This window comes from Otolemur garnettii, unplaced genomic scaffold, assembly GCF_000181295.1.
Source record: "Otolemur garnettii isolate 467f Iridium unplaced genomic scaffold, OtoGar3 scaffold00086, whole genome shotgun sequence".
Lineage (NCBI taxonomy): Eukaryota > Metazoa > Chordata > Mammalia > Primates > Galagidae > Otolemur > Otolemur garnettii.
Genome location: NW_003852481.1, coordinates 2,095,919 through 2,115,167, shown reverse-complemented (window position 1 = coordinate 2,115,167; position 19,249 = coordinate 2,095,919). Strand labels below are relative to the sequence as shown.

At 42.4% G+C, this 19,249-nt stretch overlaps 1 protein-coding gene across 1 annotated transcript in view; it reads right to left on the bottom strand.

Annotated features, from left to right (window-relative positions):
* Positions 1–315: 315 nt before the first annotated feature.
* The window catches only part of ZC3H12C (zinc finger CCCH-type containing 12C), a 28,574-nt gene continuing 9,640 nt past the window's right edge, over positions 316–19,249 (bottom strand). The window contains exons 3-6 of the mRNA XM_023516071.1: positions 10,884–11,023; positions 6,834–7,068; positions 2,931–3,037; positions 316–2,326 (exon numbers count right to left, since the gene is read on the bottom strand). Of these exons, the coding sequence (XP_023371839.1) occupies positions 930–2,326; positions 2,931–3,037; positions 6,834–7,068; positions 10,884–11,023 (1,879 nt within the window). The 3' untranslated portion in view covers positions 316–929. The remainder of the gene's footprint in view (positions 2,327–2,930; positions 3,038–6,833; positions 7,069–10,883; positions 11,024–19,249) is intronic.

The window sequence follows — 19,249 nt, the reverse complement described above, 5'->3', positions numbered from 1 at the left end:
AGGCAAGTACTGTGAAAGGGTTATTTTATCCAGTATTGTTGTGCCCTCAAACAAAAACACAGATATATTAAAAATACAGGTTCATGGAAATCTAGGAATTCAATTCCATTTCTGCTCTGAAGCACATCATAGCTGGATGACAGAACTCTAACCTGTAATAGTTACGGCTTTTGCCTTATATATTAAAAAAAAAAAATGGAAACAATTTTTCCATTGATTGCATCTGCTTTCTTTTAAATCGACCATATTAAATTAACTAATTTCTCAACAGAAAAAAAATCCAAACAAAAATAACACAATGAAAAGTGCCATACGGTAAATCATTCTAATATATACCGTTACCCATTTCAACATAAACTGGTAACTTACATTTTGTTTAAAGTATAAAGTCAGTGTTATAGTATATCTTTGTTTCTATAAATAATGATTATAGCACAAAGAAGCCCCCTTTCCCCAAATAAAAATAACTTAAAAAGCTGTAAAAGAGTCTAATTAAGCTTGGCTTGAAAAAATAGTTTGCTAGGTCTCGTCAAATGCTCCACATTCTGAAGGTTCTGTAATTGCTTGCAATTGATAGACAAACACCAATAAAACAAGAAACAAGGATAAAAAGTGCTGCATATAAACCCCTGATGCACCAGATTATTATCAAAGATCACAGATACATCTATTAAATCAAACTGGAAAAATTTCCAGCCAAGGAGATAGCTTTAAAAAGGAAATGTTAAAAAAAAGTTTAAATGTAAAGCAATCCCGTGATACTTCCTCCGAGTGGGGCTATACGTACAGATTCCATGATACAGTATTTCACATAAATGGATACTATATAACCTCCTTGCTGAGAAGGAGATCACATGTGCTATTGTAGCAAACCTCCCTCAGCATTTGAGCTGAACAAAAAAAACTACACCACAAAGATGCATCATCTTTCAATAACCCAGCTGGGATTTCTCCACTAAGATGGCTGCAGCGAGCTGCTGGGCGTCGGTCACGTGGGGGTTCCTCTTCATGACCAGTCTCACCAGGTCGGGTGGGAAGATGTTGCACAGGTTGATGTAAATCTTTTCCCGGCTGTCTTGGTACCTTGGAGGATCTTGTGGCATCCCACAGTACGGTATCCGCCAAGTCGGCTCTTGCTGTTCAGGTAGGCTCTGGAAGGTGAACTGCTCGTAACATGGCTGTGTGGAGTTGTCAGGCAAGGAGTAAGTCTGCCGGTAACCGTAGGCATCGATCCCGTAACCCGGCCGATCCCAGCCCCCCAGCCCGTCCTGGCGGGAGTAAGGCTTCCTCTGTCTTGAAGGAGAGCTGTCATAGAGGCGAGAATCAGAGATGCTGTCTATTCTCGTGGCCACCAGGGACCTCCCCAGGTGTGGCGCCTTAGGATGTGCTGAGGTCGGTGGAGAGGGGTAGTCGCCGGGGCAGCTGGACCGGGCGCCCACAGCGGGGTGCTGCAGGTGCACAGCCAAGTGTGGAAGAGGAGGCTTGTGATGGAACTTTGGTTCTTCATGACTGTAACTTTGCACTCTGGTTAAGGGGTCGTGGAAATTCTGCAGGAAGGGTTGGGAATTAAGGCGGCTGTGAGGGTGCATGTGTTGACACTTCAAATTCTCTTCTAGCTGTGGGTCGGGAGAGCTGACATAGGACCGGTCATTGTACCCCATGTAGGAGTCACTGCTCCCACAGCTCATGCTCCCTTCACTGCTGCAGTCAGAAGCTACGGAACTTATTCTGTAATCTGTGTCTAATGAGAAACGCCTTTCAGGACTGCGTGGGCCTGAGATGCTCAGATTTGAATATGCATTCAACATGGAATAATACCCAATGTCAACAGGCGAGTCGCATTTTGGATACTGTTCATAAGGCATTGGCGTTCCATGATTTTTGGTTGCCATCATCACTGGAGGAGGATACTGTCCCTGTGGTCTTTGATCCTGAGGTGGGAAATGAAGTCCAGCTGGAAGGCCATTGCTTAAAGATGCAGTGCTTTGGGGTTTTGCAGAAGTAGCCGGCATACTAACTAAGGAAGGTACAGACCTGGTTTCCAATTTGTTTTTGGTGGGAAGCTTTTCTTCTAGGTCTTGGTAGACTTGAGTCCTTATGCTCGGGTCTGACTGCCTCTTTGGAGCACCTCGCCTCACATCGGAAGTGCTATCAGCCTTCGTGCTACAAGGAACACTGTTGCTTTTCACCAGCCCGCCTTCGTTCGCGGTCTTGGCTGCCGTGTTTCTAGACATGGCACGAAGTTCATCAGCCACTGACCGCTGAGGCTGACTGCCCCTTTCGGGGTGGTAATATTTGCACTTGTGTCCATAGGTACACTTCTTTCCTATGAAAAGTAAAATTAATTAGCTGAAGGAATCTACCATTAGATCCTGAAAACAAATTCAGTTTGGCACCATCATTTTAACTTGTGAACGAAACTAAGGCATCAACGGTAGATGCGCCATGCGCTGCTCTCGACTCGTGAGAAATGTTACTTTTCAGTCTACTGATTTCCTTACTATTAAGTACAGCAGAGGAGTTGGGCCGAATGATTAATAACCACTGCCCAGGTTTTTGGCAACCCAGACCTGCCTCTTTTTTTTCCCCAGAGGAAATTCTGTGTTCAAGAGCACCATGTACAGCGGTAATGTGATAAAACCATGCTCAGCTCATTTGTATCTAGACGAAAGAATTCCAGAGTTTTATTCACCCGGAAACTAACTGCATGTGGAGTTAACTGCGTTTTTCAAATCATGTTTTAATTCAGGGACAGGCATTTGTTTTGAACCCAAAGAGGTAAAGATAATGCTTTTTCAAGGCTAAGACATTTTCTCAAATTACAATTGAAAGAACCACATACTATCCAAAAATATTTATTTTTATTAACAAAAGTTTAACAGTGTATTGTGTTCTAAAGGCCTATGCCAAATATTCATTAAGAAAGTTACCATATGGACAAGGTTGCTTTTTGTGTTCAGGAACAATAGGTTTCTTCCTCAGAAAATTATCCAGACTGGGGCCATGTCTGCCGAGAGGGTCGTCAGGAGGCATGAACCTGTCACAGAGACAGAATAATAAAAAAAAGGCATCTAGAAAAGTGAAAACCTAATAATCCCATGTACACGTAAAAATAAAAAAAACAATAAAAACATTCAAAAAGCATCTAAGCAGGGGGTTGGTCACTTAATTCTAAAAGAAGAGTACAAAGATTTGTTTACTCTAAGGTAGGTTTTTGAAATTTTAATAATCCAAGTGTTTTGATTCAATACTTACAGGATTAAAAATACCAGGATATGAAGTTCACTTTCCTCAATAAAAACAAAATTACACTGAAGCCAACGTTTGTTTTAATTCAAGTAAGTAATTAATTCTTCCTTCCTCTCAGTCTTAGGATTTTGTAAGGATTTTAGAAAATGATTGCAGGGACATTTTAGGAGAGCTTTATAAACATGGGTCTTGCGTGCAGTGGGAGCCCTGGGGCAAGGGGGGCAGTAAAGAGATGGGAGGGGCTGGGTGCTGTGGGAAGACCAAAGACTTCCTGATCATGGATCACGCGCCAGGCACTTTACACACACTATTTCCTTCTGTCCTCACACTAATCTCATGCAACATTAGCTTATTTGACAGATTAAAAAACTTTTCTAATTTAGGCTCAGATGCATTCAGCAATGTTTATCCAACATCGCACGTCATGGTCCAGATTCAATTACGTCTGACTCCAGAATCTATTTGCTTCTCACTGTTCTCAGGAGCTTCTCAGCAATGGCAAAAAAAGTCTTTTATTGGCATTTTTTGGCCAGGGCTGGGTTTGAACCCACCACCTCCGGCATATGAGACCAGCGCCTTACTCCTTTGAGCCACAGGTGCCGCCTGGCAAAAAAAGTCTTATGGAAGTAAACTTATTATTTAGAACTAACTGTCCAATGGAGAAAAAAGAAAAATCTCTGACATGCATTATGAGAAGAAGTGATGATTGAGGAATTCCACTTATTATGTCCCTGTTTGAACTGGAAGCAAACCCAAGTATTTACCCATAAAACATGAGTAAAGGGAACAATGTACCAACTCTTCACAGCAGCGTCAACATGGCTAAGCAGTAACACTGAGCAAATACAGTGTCTATTGTTATAAAAACAATATGGCAACATTAAACGTTAATAAAGAGAAGACAAAGTTGCTAAATCTCACAATCTTAAAACAATTGTTTTCCATGTCTGCGTTGGCTTTAAGTCATTTTCCCCACGTTGACGCCATGTTACGTGGCTTTAATCAAACATAAATATAATTTCATGCTTTTTTTAACCTAAAAATAATTTTCCATGTTTCTTGATAGCCTTCATAATAAAAATTCTGAATTAGCTGAACAATATTCCAATCGATGTAGCACAACTGGATTGATTTTTCTATCGCACAGTTAGTTGCCTTTGAACTCTCGCCATTATAAATAATACAGAAGTGAACATATCTGGTCTTCCTTTATCCCTCTGAGAGTCATATATTCCAAAAATAAGATTACTGGGTTGACAGAGTACACATATTTTCGAGGTTTCTGCTGACCTGTGCCAAACTGTCTCTCAGCTTACATGTATCATTAACAGCGAAACACAAAAATATGTTTTGTGAGTTAAATGGGTGAGAAAATATATTCCTTTTTAGATTTAGTTTGCATTTTTGCTTAGCAACAGGTGAACTTTCCCTACATATTTATAAATAAATTTACTTCTCCTGAGACGTGCTTGTTCATGTCGTGTGTTCACTCATCAACCTCCAGACTCTAATCGTGACTGAGTCTTACACTAGGCCTACAACAAGCCATGCCTTGTCACGATCTGCATAACAAGGGGGTCGTTAAGACTGTAACAGAGCTGAAAAATTCCTAGAGATGTCACAGCACGTGTTAAGTTACTCGTGTGTCTGTGGTGACGCTGGTGTAAACAGACCTACTGCACTGCCCATCTTATAGAAGTCTAGTGCCCACAAGTCAGTACAGTACGTAACACTTGATAATGACAATAAATAACCACGTCGCTGGCGTATGTATTTCCTACACTATGCCTTTATCATTGTTCTAGAGTGCATTCCTTCTACTCATTAAAAAAATTAACCGAAGGATAGCCCCAGGCAGGTCCACCAGGCGGTGTCCTAGAACCAGGCACTGTTACCCCAGGAGAGGACAGCTCCCGGAGTGTTAATGCCGGTCAAGATCATCCCACGTCGTCCTAGGCTAACGTGTTTGTGTCTTAGTTATTAACGTGTTTGAAAAGTAAACCAAAAGAAAGTTGAAACAGTAGAAAGCTTATAGAATAAGGAGATGAAGAAAGAAAATATTTTTGTTCAGCTGTGCAGTGTGTTTGCACTTCAAGTGAAGTGTTACTACAAAAGCATCAAAAAGTCAAAAGAAAAAGTTTATAAACTAAAAAAGTTACAGTAAGCCAAGGTCAATGTGTTAACTGTATAGGAACTGAAGCCTTCATGTTCCCTCACCACTCGCTTTCTGACACCCAGAGCAATTTCCAGTCCCACAAGCTCCATTTACAGTAAGTAACCTGGACAGGAGTATCATGTTTAATCTTTTCTGCGTATTTTTCTGTACCTTGTCTATGTTTAGATACCCAAATACTCACCAGTGTATCACGACGGCCTACAGTATTCATTATAGAAACACGCTGTGTGGGTTTATGGCCTTGGAGCAACGCCACACCACATGGGCTGGGTGTACAGTAGGCTATCCTATGTAGGTTTGTGTGAGTTCATTCTGTGATGTTCACACAACAACAAAACTTCCTAAGCGACATTTCTTAATACTTATTGCTCAGCCAGGCGTGTGGCACAAGCCTGCAGTCATAGCTACTTGGGAGGCTGAGGCAAGAGCATTGCTCAAGCCAAAGAGTTTGAGGTTGCTGTGAGCTGTGACACCACAGCATTCTACCCAGGGTGATAAGTAAGACTCTGTCTCGAGAAGAAAGAACATGACTCTATTTATCAGCTGTCAATCAATGCTCTGAACTGACTGTGAAAGGCAGATCTCTGGGGGTGAGGACAGGACTTCTCCCTGTCAGCTGTCACAGGCCCCTGGGACAGTCCTGAGGACGTCCTCTGTGGCAGGTGCTCCGCTGTGACTCTCCGGGAAGGGCAGGCGCCTGCCACTCACACATGGCCTCCTGCAGCTCCATTCTACAGCTTTTCTGACTCTCATCGGAAATTAGTGGGAGAAAAAAATGAGGGGAAATCAGTTGTCGGAAGAAACCTGTCTTAGAGCATTTGCGCTGGACTGTTCACAGCAGCTCAATTAGCAATGGCAAAGATACGCAATCAGCCCAAGTGCCCATCAAACCAGGGAGGGATTAATAAACTATGGCACATGTATACCATGAACTATTATTATGCCATAAAAAGATGAGGACTTTACATCTTTTGTATTTACCTAGATGGACGTGGAGAATATTCTCCCTAGTAAAGTATCTCAAGAATGGAAAAGCAAGCATCCTGTGTACTCAGGACTAATTTGACACTGGTAGATAAACGGCTGCAGGCCTTCCTGAGAGGACGGACACAGTTAAACTCAAGAGAGGGGGAGGGGCGTGGGGGCTAGTAAGCGTCTACAGAACAGAGTGCGGCTAATGGGACATCTCCTGGGTGAGGGACTCAGATACAACTTGGACTTTTCCTAACAAACGCAGACAATGTAACCTAACCACCATATGCACCCATATATATTAACCTGAAATTAAAAAGAGAAAACCTGTCTTAGGTCTGACCAGTGGAAATAGAGAAAGATTCTGTAGCAGCTGCCAGGGGTGGTTACACTTTCAGGGAAGGATCATCGCTGGCAAGAAAATGGTTTTGCTTACTTGTCATTGACAAATGAATACATTAATAACCGCTCATCTATGAACTTCTTCCATTCGGGCTTTTCGTTAGCCAAATCCCTGTAGTTATCATTGGACACGATGATACCGTCTGACTCGAAAGCCAGCTTCACGATGAACCTGTCGTCATAGCAGACCACTCGCCGCCCCTGCACTCGCCGAGACGGAGTGAACACCAGGATCTTCTCCTTCTCCAATTTACGTAAAATTTCTTGATCTGCGAGAATAAGGGTAGAATTTCAGAAATAAGTAAAAACGTCACACACATGGCAACTTCCATACAATATGGCCTGTTTTAACATGAACTGGACATATGGAATCATTTAATTAGGGATAACGATTTGTAAAAGTTTATAAAAACAGCATAATTTATAACACCTAGTAACATTTTTTTCTTCAGGAATTTCAGTAGTAAAGGATTTTAAAATAGTAAAAAAAAAAACCAAACAGCATAAAACTCAGCATATGACTGAGAAAATTCTGATTTTCATTAACTGAAGCTTTTGCTTAAGAGGTGGAGCCATGGGGACGGCCACTACGCACCCAGCTTCCTCCACGCTCCCACTCAATGCTGTTCTAACCAAGCAGCTATGTGGGGTTCAGGAGTGAGCGACAGAATTTTCCCTCCCAACGCATATTTTGTAATTGTTTTCTTCTAACTAGTGGGTATGATGGTGAGAGAGTTTGAAGCTAAGAAGTAATTGGGGTTGCAAAGGGAACAATCTTCAAACGCACAAAGTTCAAGGAAAACGGAGGCACTGAGGCCAGAGTGGTACTAGGGACGCGGCTACTGGACGTCGTGTGTCCTTCCCGTGAGCCACATGCAGACAAATGCCCCAGTGGTGGGGGTGGGACTGAGTAAGAGGCTAGACCTGATGATGTGGAGAACACGGCGGGAGACAGACAAAGGGTGGGCGGTGCTCCTCTGTGTCTGTGCTGGGAACCTATTACAGCACTTTGTAACTCCACTGACTGGTTCTATTGTAAAAGAAAAAAAATTCCCTAGAGTCCATGTTTTGATGATGCAATGACCCAAGTTGTGTCTTAACCACCCTTTTCCTGCTTTTGCCCCTTCACCCCCCATTTACGTAGCATTGTAAATTCTGGCACAGAACGCCAGGTACCTACCGATGTCACGATTTTTTTTTTTTTAAAGCACGTTATTTCTCAACGTGTATTAACTAGAGTTACTATTTCTTTTTTCAACCCATCTCTTCAACAGACAATTGCTACATGCATCCTCTGTGGTATGTACTGTGCCAGGGGTCAGGGCCACCGTGATTAAGAATGACCTCTCCTCAGAGAGGCCGCGGACCTACTGCCCTGGACCAACGTGTGAAGAAGGTGAGCGAGGCCGTAATGGGCCTTGGAAGTGGGAGCTGGGCGGCAGGCAGAGGGGACAGGAGGGTGTGTGGCATGCAGGTCCTGCCTGGCATGTAGAGCGATGATGTTCCTGACAAATGGGCTGGTCAGGACCAGAACTTTGGTTCAGAAAAGCAGCAGAGCACGAGTGCGAGAAACGTCGGCATTACGATCAGCAGATCACAGACGATCTCAGGTTCTGCTGCCTTCCACATCTGGTGGGCACAGTCTTGTCGAGCCTGAGTCCTCATAGGTCACGAGGAGTAACTGAATTAGCCCGTGAAAAAGCGCCTGGCGCAGTGACCTGCAAGCTCTCGATAACTGGTCTCAAATAGTTATCTATTCTCGCCACTTTACCACTTTCTGTGCTCTTTAATTTTAACAGATATAATTACTGATTTCTTTTAAAGAATCCCACTAAGCCATTACAAAGATCAAAACATGAGTTTCAATAACAGGTTTTGTCGTGTTAGAACCCCGTGTGCTTTCCTGACAGGTCAGGCCTCACATGTCCAGCAGAACCCAGCCCCTGAGGCATACGTGTACACATTCAGTGACAATCTGTGGGGTAAATAAATGAGCTATTTCAAGATAAACACCCTGGAGTTCTCCAGTTGATTCATGACTAGTCCATGGAACTTATAGTTTTGCAAATTTCCTTCTAGTCCTTTCCTGTGCATTTTGTTCTTTCCATCGTTGACGTGTGTGTATCTATCAAGCAGGCCCCCGTGTGTACACACCACAGACACACATACAATAATAAAACTTGCCTGTTATACAAAAGAACATTTCTTCAGATGAGTAAAAATTCTCCCTAAATAGTTTAATGCATATCTATCATATCAATACATCCTAATTTCCTGAAGCATTCTTCTAATAAATGTCTACTTTATTTCCATCTTTCTATTCCAAATCATAATATTGCACTGTATGTCTCTTGTCAAAAATATTCACCTTTATCTCTGCTTATTTCCTTGGGACTATTCATAGACGAGGAACCAGCAGATCCAAGAGTGTTAACATTTTAAGACCAGTTGCTTTCTGGGTAGGGTGTAACAATTTCAACAGCAGTGTATGAGGAACTTGGACACCTGAGTCCTTTCTTTTTTAATCTCTGCTAACTTCACGGGTGAAAAATAAGTTGTCTAGATTTGCATTTCTTTAATGATGAATGCACTTCTCTTTTTTGACACTAGGATTCTGGAAGTTGTCTATTCCTACCGTTTTATGATTTAAATACTAGGGAGAGCTTTGTGTTTTCTACTTTTTTTTTTAACTTTTTATTGAAATGTAATCTATATTATATAAAAATATACAGATGAACAGCATGCAACTTGGTGAATTTTTACAACTTGAATAGTCCCTTAACCAATAGAGCCAGAAGCATCTCTCACGCCTCTTCTGGTCATTAAATACCAACATGGGAGTCACCACTATCCTGACTTACTACCCATGGAGGGAGGGTGTCAGGAACTGACCCCACTGAAGCAGGTTTCACACCTCTGGTTAAGCTGGACAACCAAACCTGAAGCATAAATCAGTTCTGTGTTTGTTTTCTCATCTGTGTGAGACCTTTCTGTTAAGGGCATGGATTCTTTATTTGTTGCCTATTTTCCTTTGGCACTTGGTGGATTTTGATTTTAAAGAAAGTATCCCAAAATGCACAAACTTAAATTTTGATGTAATCACATCCATCATTTTTTAAATTGAGAAAGGTCTTCCCCCTAAAGACTATCTGAAGTCTTTAATGGTTTGATTTTTGACAATTCATTCTTCAACTATCTGGAATTTATTATTATTATTTTTTTTTTGGCCAGGGCTGGGTTTGAACCTACCACCTCTGGCATATGGGGCCGGCACCCTACTCCTCGAGCCACAGGCACGGCCTTGGAATTTATTCTTAATGTGCTACAAGGATGTGAACAAGTATACCTTTTCCAAGGAGTCACGCAATATTTTGGGGCTGCTGGTTGAATTATACACACCTGTCTGCTTTACAGTTTTATACAGGCTAGGTTCTGAGTCCACAGCTTAGGATCCCACCATTCATTCTCCCCCTGTTCATTCTCACACCAAATTAACAATGATTTAATGGCTTATCTATAATTATATTTATAAATTATTAAATACAATTATTATATATATAATTATATACATACATAATATATAGTAATTTATAACTACTTCATTGGGATCAAGACATTTCCTTCTACTTGATTGACAGCATTCCCCAGGGTCATACAAGTCTTTTCTGAACTGTCATCATTAGAATTTGACTTCAACCTAGCCTGATTTCATACAGCATGTGAGAGAATTAGAGTCCAGAGAGGTTCCTTCCCTGTGTTGCTCAAAGTCTTCCTGGCTAGTGAAAAGCAAAGCCAGAATTTGAGTCGAGGTGTCCTGACTCCCAGCATGGCTCTCGAGGTCAGAATTTTACAAAATTTAAAGTCAAAGTGTCCACACAAATGGCAAAAACCAGATACGGTTTATGTAGCAAAGATTAATGTTTGGTTAACATAAATTGCTTTCGAACTCCAGAACAACTTTCACACTCCACCCAGTTGAGCTGCCTGAGTAAACAAAAACAGATTGAAAATACCCAGCCAGATAGATGCCTGCCCTGGTGTTCTGAGAAAGCTAAAAGCCAACAGCTACCTGTGATGAGCTCACCTGTGATGAGAGCATCGGGCCGGGACTGTTCTTTTCTCCAGGCAGGAACAAAGACTGTAACATCTTTATGGCCTCTTTCCAAAAACCAATCCACTGCCAACTTTATTCCTCGGCAGGAAAATACTTCTTTGTTTCCATGGCTGAAAGATTATTTTAGAATACTTAAAATACAAAAAATCAAAAAAAACCCCACAAACCCACAAAATTCAATTTAATTAATTCGAGTTTGTAAACAGAAATGGTCACATAATGATAAGAGTAACCAGTGATGTCAGATTTAAGGCGGAGTTGTAGAGCTCAGCGAAACATTATGATAAAATTTGAAAATCAAGATCTGTGTGGGAAAAAAAATTGGGGTGATTATTTTGGAGAGCAGAAAGAAAGCGAGTTTTCAAATGTAAAGTTGTAACGGTGAACCAATCAGAAAGATATAATTTTTTTTTTTTTTTTTTTTTTGTAGAGACAGAGTCTTACTCTGTCACAAGAGTAGAGTGCTGTGGTGTCACAGCTCACAGCAACCTCCAACTCCTGGGCTTAGGCGATTCTCTTGCTTCAGCCTCCTGAGCAGCTGGGACCTAGGTGCCCGCCACAGTGCCCGGCCATTCTTTTGCTGCAGTTTGGCTGGAGCCAGACTTGAACCCGCCACCCTTGGTATATGGGGCCGGCGCCCCACCCACTGAGCCACAGGCACCGCCCTAAAGATATAAATTCTTTTTGAGCAGGGTACGGGAAAAACGAAAGAGCTCCAACCTCAGCAGGAATAATTTCAGTCTACTGTAAATAAGTCGTCACACAGAAAAATATCTGCAAAACTAATGGGATGAAATACTTCTGAGTCTCTAAAAACTTCTTCTCAAGAGTCCTTATGCACAGGGCATTTCAATCCAATGACTAAGTAATGCTCTAAATCTATTAGGTGGCCCAGGCAGCATACTCACTCCCACCCAATGACAGAACATGTCCACAATGCCTAATCTCATACAAGAAACACTTCCCATGTCCTGCAGTGAAAGGACACCTAGCTTCTGTTTGACAAGACACTCGTATTGTGTGGGACAAGGATTAATGATGACAAAAGGGCATTCAAAATTGGATTAGCAGTCTTAGCTTAAAAGAAAATGCCCAACTAAGAGTGTGGGCATTCAACAAGTATATATTAGCACTAGGCTTGCTTGTACACTTTGACCTAATAATTCAAAAATAATACTGATTACAAGGTTTTTTTTTTTTTTAAAGAAAAAGTCTTCTGCTTTGAATGCAGTGATTATGTTCTTTTATAGTTTGAGCTCTGAAGGCTCAATTTGTTGTCTATAATGGAGATAGATATTTTTCTTTTTGGTACTAAGGAGGGCTGAATGAAAATCATGTCGGTAAATGCTTTGTTAAGTTTTAGTATAAATCAAATATTAGGCTATCAATATGTTGTTCTAAGGCCCCCAGGAAGCACCAGAGCCGTGTAATATATGGCTAATAATTTTCAGCACAAACCAGAAATAGACGCATTTGTTTTGTATTACACATGCTAAAGGTTCCAAAAATAAAGCCTATTTATGGTTCAATAGATCTGTCCTAATTGCCCAAGGCACGATTAGAGGTGAAGTCAGAAGTACTGGAAGTTTCACAGAATGGGACCAGGAAAGGGAGAATTTGAGGTCATTTTCCGGGTAAGATGAGCTATCCGATAGCCTGGCCCAGGCCCCAGCGAAAGGCACAAAGTGATGTTAGGGTTCACGGAAAATACTGAAATTTGACCAGTCTTCTGAAAAACCACAGAAAATGCTCTCTCTAGAGAGAACCGAGATAGCACATATTCCTAAATACACAAACAACTTGCTAAAACCGTACTATATTTTTACTTGGCCTTAATACTTTGAAATCTATTGGCTTATGGTTTGCTAGTAAACTAGTGATATTTGGTTTACTGAGAGTTGAGCATTTAATTGCTTAAGGGTCTGAAGACAGGCCTACACAAGCATTTTCTTTCTGGCGATTTCATCTGGTAAAGGTAACTGCCACATTACTCACTCCAGAAATGGAAGATCCATGTTTTCTTTTCTTTTCTTTTTTTTTTGAGATAGAGTCTTAAGCTGTCGCCCTGGGTGACAGCTGCCATGGCGTAACGGCTCACAGCAACCTCAGACTCTTGGGCTTAAGAGATTCTCTTGCCTCAGTCTCTCAAGTAGCTGGGACTACAGGCACCCGGCACAAGGCCTGGCTATTATTTTGGTTGCAGTTGTCATTGTTGTTTAGCAGGCCTGGGCCAGGTTCGAACCTGCCTGCCCTGGTGTATGTGGCTGGTGCCCCGCCCACTGAACTACGGGCACTGCCCAAGACTCCGTGTTCTAATGAAAAACTTTTCACTTTCATAAAATGTGTGTAAACAGCAAACCATGTACGATCATGGGACAAAGACTGTACAGATGCTAATGCAGGATACTATCATGCAATTCAGATAATAACGGTGGTTGTCATCATCCTCTCTCCTCCTTCCACAAAGCCTTGTAGAATGAGGGTGGAGAGTGGCACACTGGTAAGTAGAAACATATAAGGAGCCTGAGTTCCCGAGCAGACGGACCTACATCTATCCCCAATCTTGTTATCTGAGAAAAAAAATTATCCTCCATTTATTTCAGCAATGGTAGTCCAGTTTTTTGTTACGTGCAGCTAAACGCATCTGTGATTGCTATACTAAGCAATCGGGGATTCTCAACCGGTGTGCCGAGGCACGACGGTTTGCCATGAGAGGGTCTTACGTAGCTGTAAAAATTATTAAAGATTATGAATTAAAGAATTTTCAAGAAAACTCAAAGCACAGTAAGTATATTCTTTTGCTTTTTTGATCCACATAATCGAAGTGTGCTGTGGAAGTTTATAGGTTCAAATGTGCCAGGAGATAAAAAAGGTTGAAAAACACTGCCATAAACCAAAAGAAAATGGGCACGTCCTATTAATACCAGGAAAAAGAATACACTTTAAGGTAAAATCAGTATTAGGGATAAAAAGTTACTACCTACTAGTAGAAAGGAAACGATTCATAGGAAGGTGTGGCAATTCTAAGCTCAAGTCTCCACATCAGTAATGGATCCACATCTGGATTCTCACAGAATTGTGAGAAGAAATGTACTAATCTAGGACTGTGCCAACTGACCGAGGGGAAAACATTTAATACAATACATGATTTGAACAATCGATAACAAGCCTGCTCTAATGGACTTACACAAATCCTGCACAAAATGAAAGGGAAAAAAAAATCTTTTCAAAAACACATGGAAACCTCGTACAATTGGCTATGTTCATAGCCAATATTTCAACAGATATGGAAATCTGAACCAGACTCACAACATGCTTTGACTACAACCTGCTATGGCATTGCTGATAGAAGGTTCTTATTAACAAATGAGTGTTGCTATATGAGCAAAATCAATTTATAATTTTATTTATTTATTTAGACAAAGTCTCATTATGTCACCCTTGGTAGAGTGCTGTGGTGTCACAGCTCACAGTAACCTCCAACTCTTGGGCTCAAGCGATTCTCTTGCCCCAGCCTCCCAAGTAGCTGCAACTACAGCAGGCACCTGCCACAATGCCCGACTATTTTTTGGTTGTAATTATCATTGTTGTCCGGCAGGCCCAGGCTGGGTTTGAACCCGCCAGCTCTGGTGTACATGGCTGGCACCCTAGCCGCTGAGCTATAGACGCCAAGCCTACAATTTTACTCAAAAAAAATAGTTCAATTTATAACAGCAACAATAATAAATCTTTTTTGAAAAGATATGTAAGAGGCTTATAGAGAAAATGAAAATTGAAAACATGCATTAAAGGGCATAAGAGAAGACCCAAAGAACAACAGACCATTTTTATGTATGGTAAGACTTAATTTATAGAGATGGCAATTGTCCTCAAATTAATGTGTTTAAGTGCACTACAATTATAGTACACTGTAATTACAATCAAATTCCTCAAAGGTATGTTCGTGGGACTTGGGACGATGATCCTAAAATATACACAGAAAAACAAAAGGCAAGAACAGTGCAGGAGGATGAGGAAAAGACGGACGGACTCTCCAACAAACGGTGCTAAGGCAACTTACATGAAGAAAACACCGCATTCTTATCTCACACCACATACAAGAATTAAACTGTAGATCCATCAAAGATTTAAATATGAAAAGAAGAATCTAAAAACTTTTAGAAGAAATAAGAGACATGCACATCAGAACAGGAAAACACTTCTTAAACAAGATACAGAAAGATGCACTATCCAGGCAAAAACGGACATGTTTGAGCACAAACAAGGTCTTTGTGCAAAAGACTCAAGGATGACATCAGTGTCATAGACGAAAAGAAGATAACTCGCAACACATAAAACCAAGCGGTAAGGAGAGACTCATACATCAGGAAGGGTAGCCAGTTTTTTTTTTTAAAGGCAAAAGATGAACAATCAATTCACAGAAGAGGAAACTCAAATGACCAATGAACATATGAAAAGATGCTCAATAGTAAGAAATGCAAATTCAAGCCAAAGTGAGACACTACTTCACACTCATCAGATTGGTAAAAATACAGTCTGCAAACACCAGATGTTGCCAAGAATATGTGAAAGCAGGAACTCATACATTATAGGTGGGAGTGTAAATTGGTATAACTATTTGGGAGAGCAATTTGGCAATCCTTCATATAGTTGAAGGCGTGCTTCCTCTAAAACACAGTCATTGTGCATCTAGGTACAGGAAAACCCTGAGGAACTTGAACTTTGATTCAGTGCAATTAGCAACTGCCTTTCCTCCTTTTCCGAGCTTTAGGTCACACATGGGGCAGGCTAATGCTCTCTTCTGCAAAGGGAGGTGAGGGCATGTGCAGGGTGGGTCCCTGAATTGCCAGAACTTTCCCAGCCAGTCTGTCTTCCTCTGATCAGGCCAAACAACCAATGCTAATTCAGAAGTCCCTGGAAAGGCTGCTGTTGCTGTGGCCGTCTCTGTCAGCCGCCAACACTCAGAATCATCCCTAGTAACATTTAAGCCTGACCAGACAACTCCCAGGTGGCTCCAAACTGCTTATGGGACTGGGACAGACTAGGGGAGGTTTTAGGAGAGTAGAATTAACCTAACCTGACTGAGGTATGTGGAAGGCTGTGAGAACCGTATGTGTTAGACAGAAAATAGGGGGTAACTACAGGAGGCACTTAGGAGAATTATAAACTCAGAGTTAGCCTGGTGAGAAATCACGAAAAACAGGACCTAAGTGCAACATAGCTACTAATGCAAATGAACTGCTGACTATTTACTAAGAAAGAACCATAGCTTTGATTCCACAGAAACAGAATCCACTCACCAGACCTTTGTAGGCTCTATGGTCTATCCTCGTACTCAGCATTTTTTTTTTTTTTTTTGTCTTTGCAGTTTTTGACTGGGGCTGGGTTTGAACCCACCACCTCCAGCATATGGGGCCGGTGCCCCACTCTTTGAGCCACAGGCACCGCCCTGTACTTGGCGTTTTTGTTTTGTTTTTGCTCAGTAACATGTGGGTAAAAAGCTAATTCTATACTTATGGATCGCCATGTTCCTTTGGGTCTTGATTTCTTTTTTATCCCAACAGTAACAGTAAGGCTGACTGGCACACCCTGAATGAGTGCTTTTGCTGGGTGAACTTGTCAGTGGATTCGGGGTCCCCTTTCTTTAGGTAAGAGTCCCTGAATGTTTGCTAAAAAGTCTCCCTCTGGCTACTTGGCTCGGTGGGATTGGGTTCCCAGGGAAGATTCCAACCCTCACTACAAATGTTGAGTTACCGTTGAGGAAAATGGGTAACATGAGCCGGAACGTCCCACTGACTTCAATAGTGGGGAAAAACAAGCAGCCCAGAATGCCTTCAGAGGTCTCTTCCTTAAAAATGAAAGCCTAGTTCACTCTGTTCCATTGGGAATAGATGTATTTATTTAAAAATCCTGCTTTGCAATGGTCGAAGGAAGGTTCATTTAAAGTAGACAGAGATTCTTGAAAAACTCCACTCAAAGTAAAAGGATTCCTGGTATCTTTGGAGCTCAGAATATAGAAGAATGAAAAAGCTGGCCAGCCACAACAAATGAATTAAGAAAGTGGAGGCAAAGATTAGGTAACCGAAAGCTCCTTTCTCTCTTGCTGGTTCCGGAACCTTCTCTGCTATTGCTCCTGCCTTTTTTGCTTCCTGTTACCCACCTTTGCTCTATCTGGGACCCAGACGAGTGGTGCAATGACTTTTTGGATGCATGGGTGGTTCCTAACGGCTGTAGTATCTCTGGATAACCTCCCCTAGGACTGGGGAGAACTGCATTCTAACATGAATTCCATCTCCAAGACTTCCCTAAACTGAACATGTAAAACGTCGCTAAGGAGCAGCAATGATGAAGACGGAGGAGCCAACAGTGTCTGGATTTGGATAAAGAAGCTGCCTGAAAGTGAAGGTGCGAGGCAGGCAGCCTGCTGCCCTGTTAACGTGGATGGAAGGGGACACAAAAGGAGTCCCTGCACAGCCGCACAGACCCACTTACTTTTCATCTCCATGTGAAGAAAATCAGCCGGACCCCTTTGTTGCCGCAGTGATTCAAGTGCCTTTTATCAACGGTCCAGAACCGTCAGGCACATGGGCGATGCTAAGAGTGCACATGCCCTTTTCTCCCAGTTGGTTTTACTGATCTTAAGAGTTATTTTCAGTGCTCTGAAAAGGTCTGGAGAAGGCGCCAGGCGCTCTGCGGCTAGTATTCAGTCTGCAGCCCTGGGGGGCAAGGTGTGCTGGCTGCTGCAGGGAATGTTGCTTCTGCTGATTTTGCTTGACGAAAACAGGAATGATGGGGAAGATTACAGACAGCCCCCCTCCTAAGTGGTGCCAGGAAGCTGACTACCTCCTGGCCCAGCTCAGGCTCCTCTCGTGCCTCGGCAGTCCATGGGGAGGCACTGCTGGCGGCACCGAGATCTTCCGCAGGAGGTAACCTCAAAGAAGCCGGTGAGCCCCGCTGATTCCCAGCAGTGGTTCGCTGAGGCATTTGCTGAATTAACGTGATAGATTTAGGGGGCAGGTCAGAGTAGGCCCTTACTCCTTATCACTCCTATGGCAGCCTTGTTATCAGGAATTCACCCTTATGATTGGGCAAGAGAAAAAGTAACTGGATGGTAAGGACAGACAAGTTTGAAGATATCGGCAATGGCGACGCAATTTGGGGGGAAAAAGGGAGAAAGATAAAAGATGACAAAGACACTTAAAATGGCGGTGTTACCCGCTCAGTCTGAATTATTCACAAAGGGAGCAAACCCCGTCCTTAGACTACCAATCAATAAGAGGAGACCCCTCCATGAAAAGTCACTAAGCCTCTACTGTAAGAAGCCAGGACAGATAAAGGGAGGGTGTGAGAGCTTAAGACAGATGCGGAGGACAGAACCCACCTATAAAGCTCGACCACCAGCTCCAGAGACTCTTCCCTTCCGGGAATCTGGCAGGGAGTAGCTGGCAAATGGTGCAGCAGGGAGCAGAACTGTCACACTGAAGAGCCGCGGAGCTGGGAACGGGAGAACCTCACTCGTTTGTGGGTTTCCCTGTACTGGCTTGTGGAGATGAGAGCCACGAATTCTGCAATGTCTACTGATCATTCTTGTTTTATTCTGACCTAGAATAACAAATTATGGGCTTCTTCTGACAACTTTTTATTTTTTCTTTCTCCTCTGAGAATCCTGAGGACATAGAGATTCCTACGTTAGAGGAACACACCTCTCTCATTTCTTAATGCTGTTAATCTGCTGGGAAGGTGCCCGCTGTGTAAGCTAAGGGCTACCATATTCTGTACTCCGGGTAACTTTCAAGTGTCGTGGAGATGAGGCATCTGAGCTGGTAAAAATGTGCTCATTTATACTGATATCCTGGGGATCTTCCATGCTATGGGTCAAGCTTGGAAGAATGACATCTTTCTAATCAATGGCATCTAAAATATTACTTGGGAAATGACTTACTAATTTATTAGCATCATTGCAACTTCTCTAACTGTAATTTTTTGCAGAGCTTATACTAGATAATAAGATGCAATTAATTTGCAGAGCAAGCTGTGAAAAAGACTCCTAAGGTTGGGACTGGGTTAACTGAAGCCCTTTACTTCTATACAGGGAACTCAACAGTTTCACAGGCTTGGCGCCTATGGCTCAAGCGGCTAAGGCATCAGCCACATACACCTGAGCTGGTGGGTTTGAATCCAGCCCAGGCCCACCAAACAACAATGATGGCTGCAACCAAAAAACAGCCAGGCATTGTGGTAGGTGCCTGTAGTCCCAGCTACTTGGGAGGCGGAGGCAGGAGACTCGCTTGAGCCCAGGAGTTGGAGGTTGCTGTGAGCTGTGATGCCACAGCACT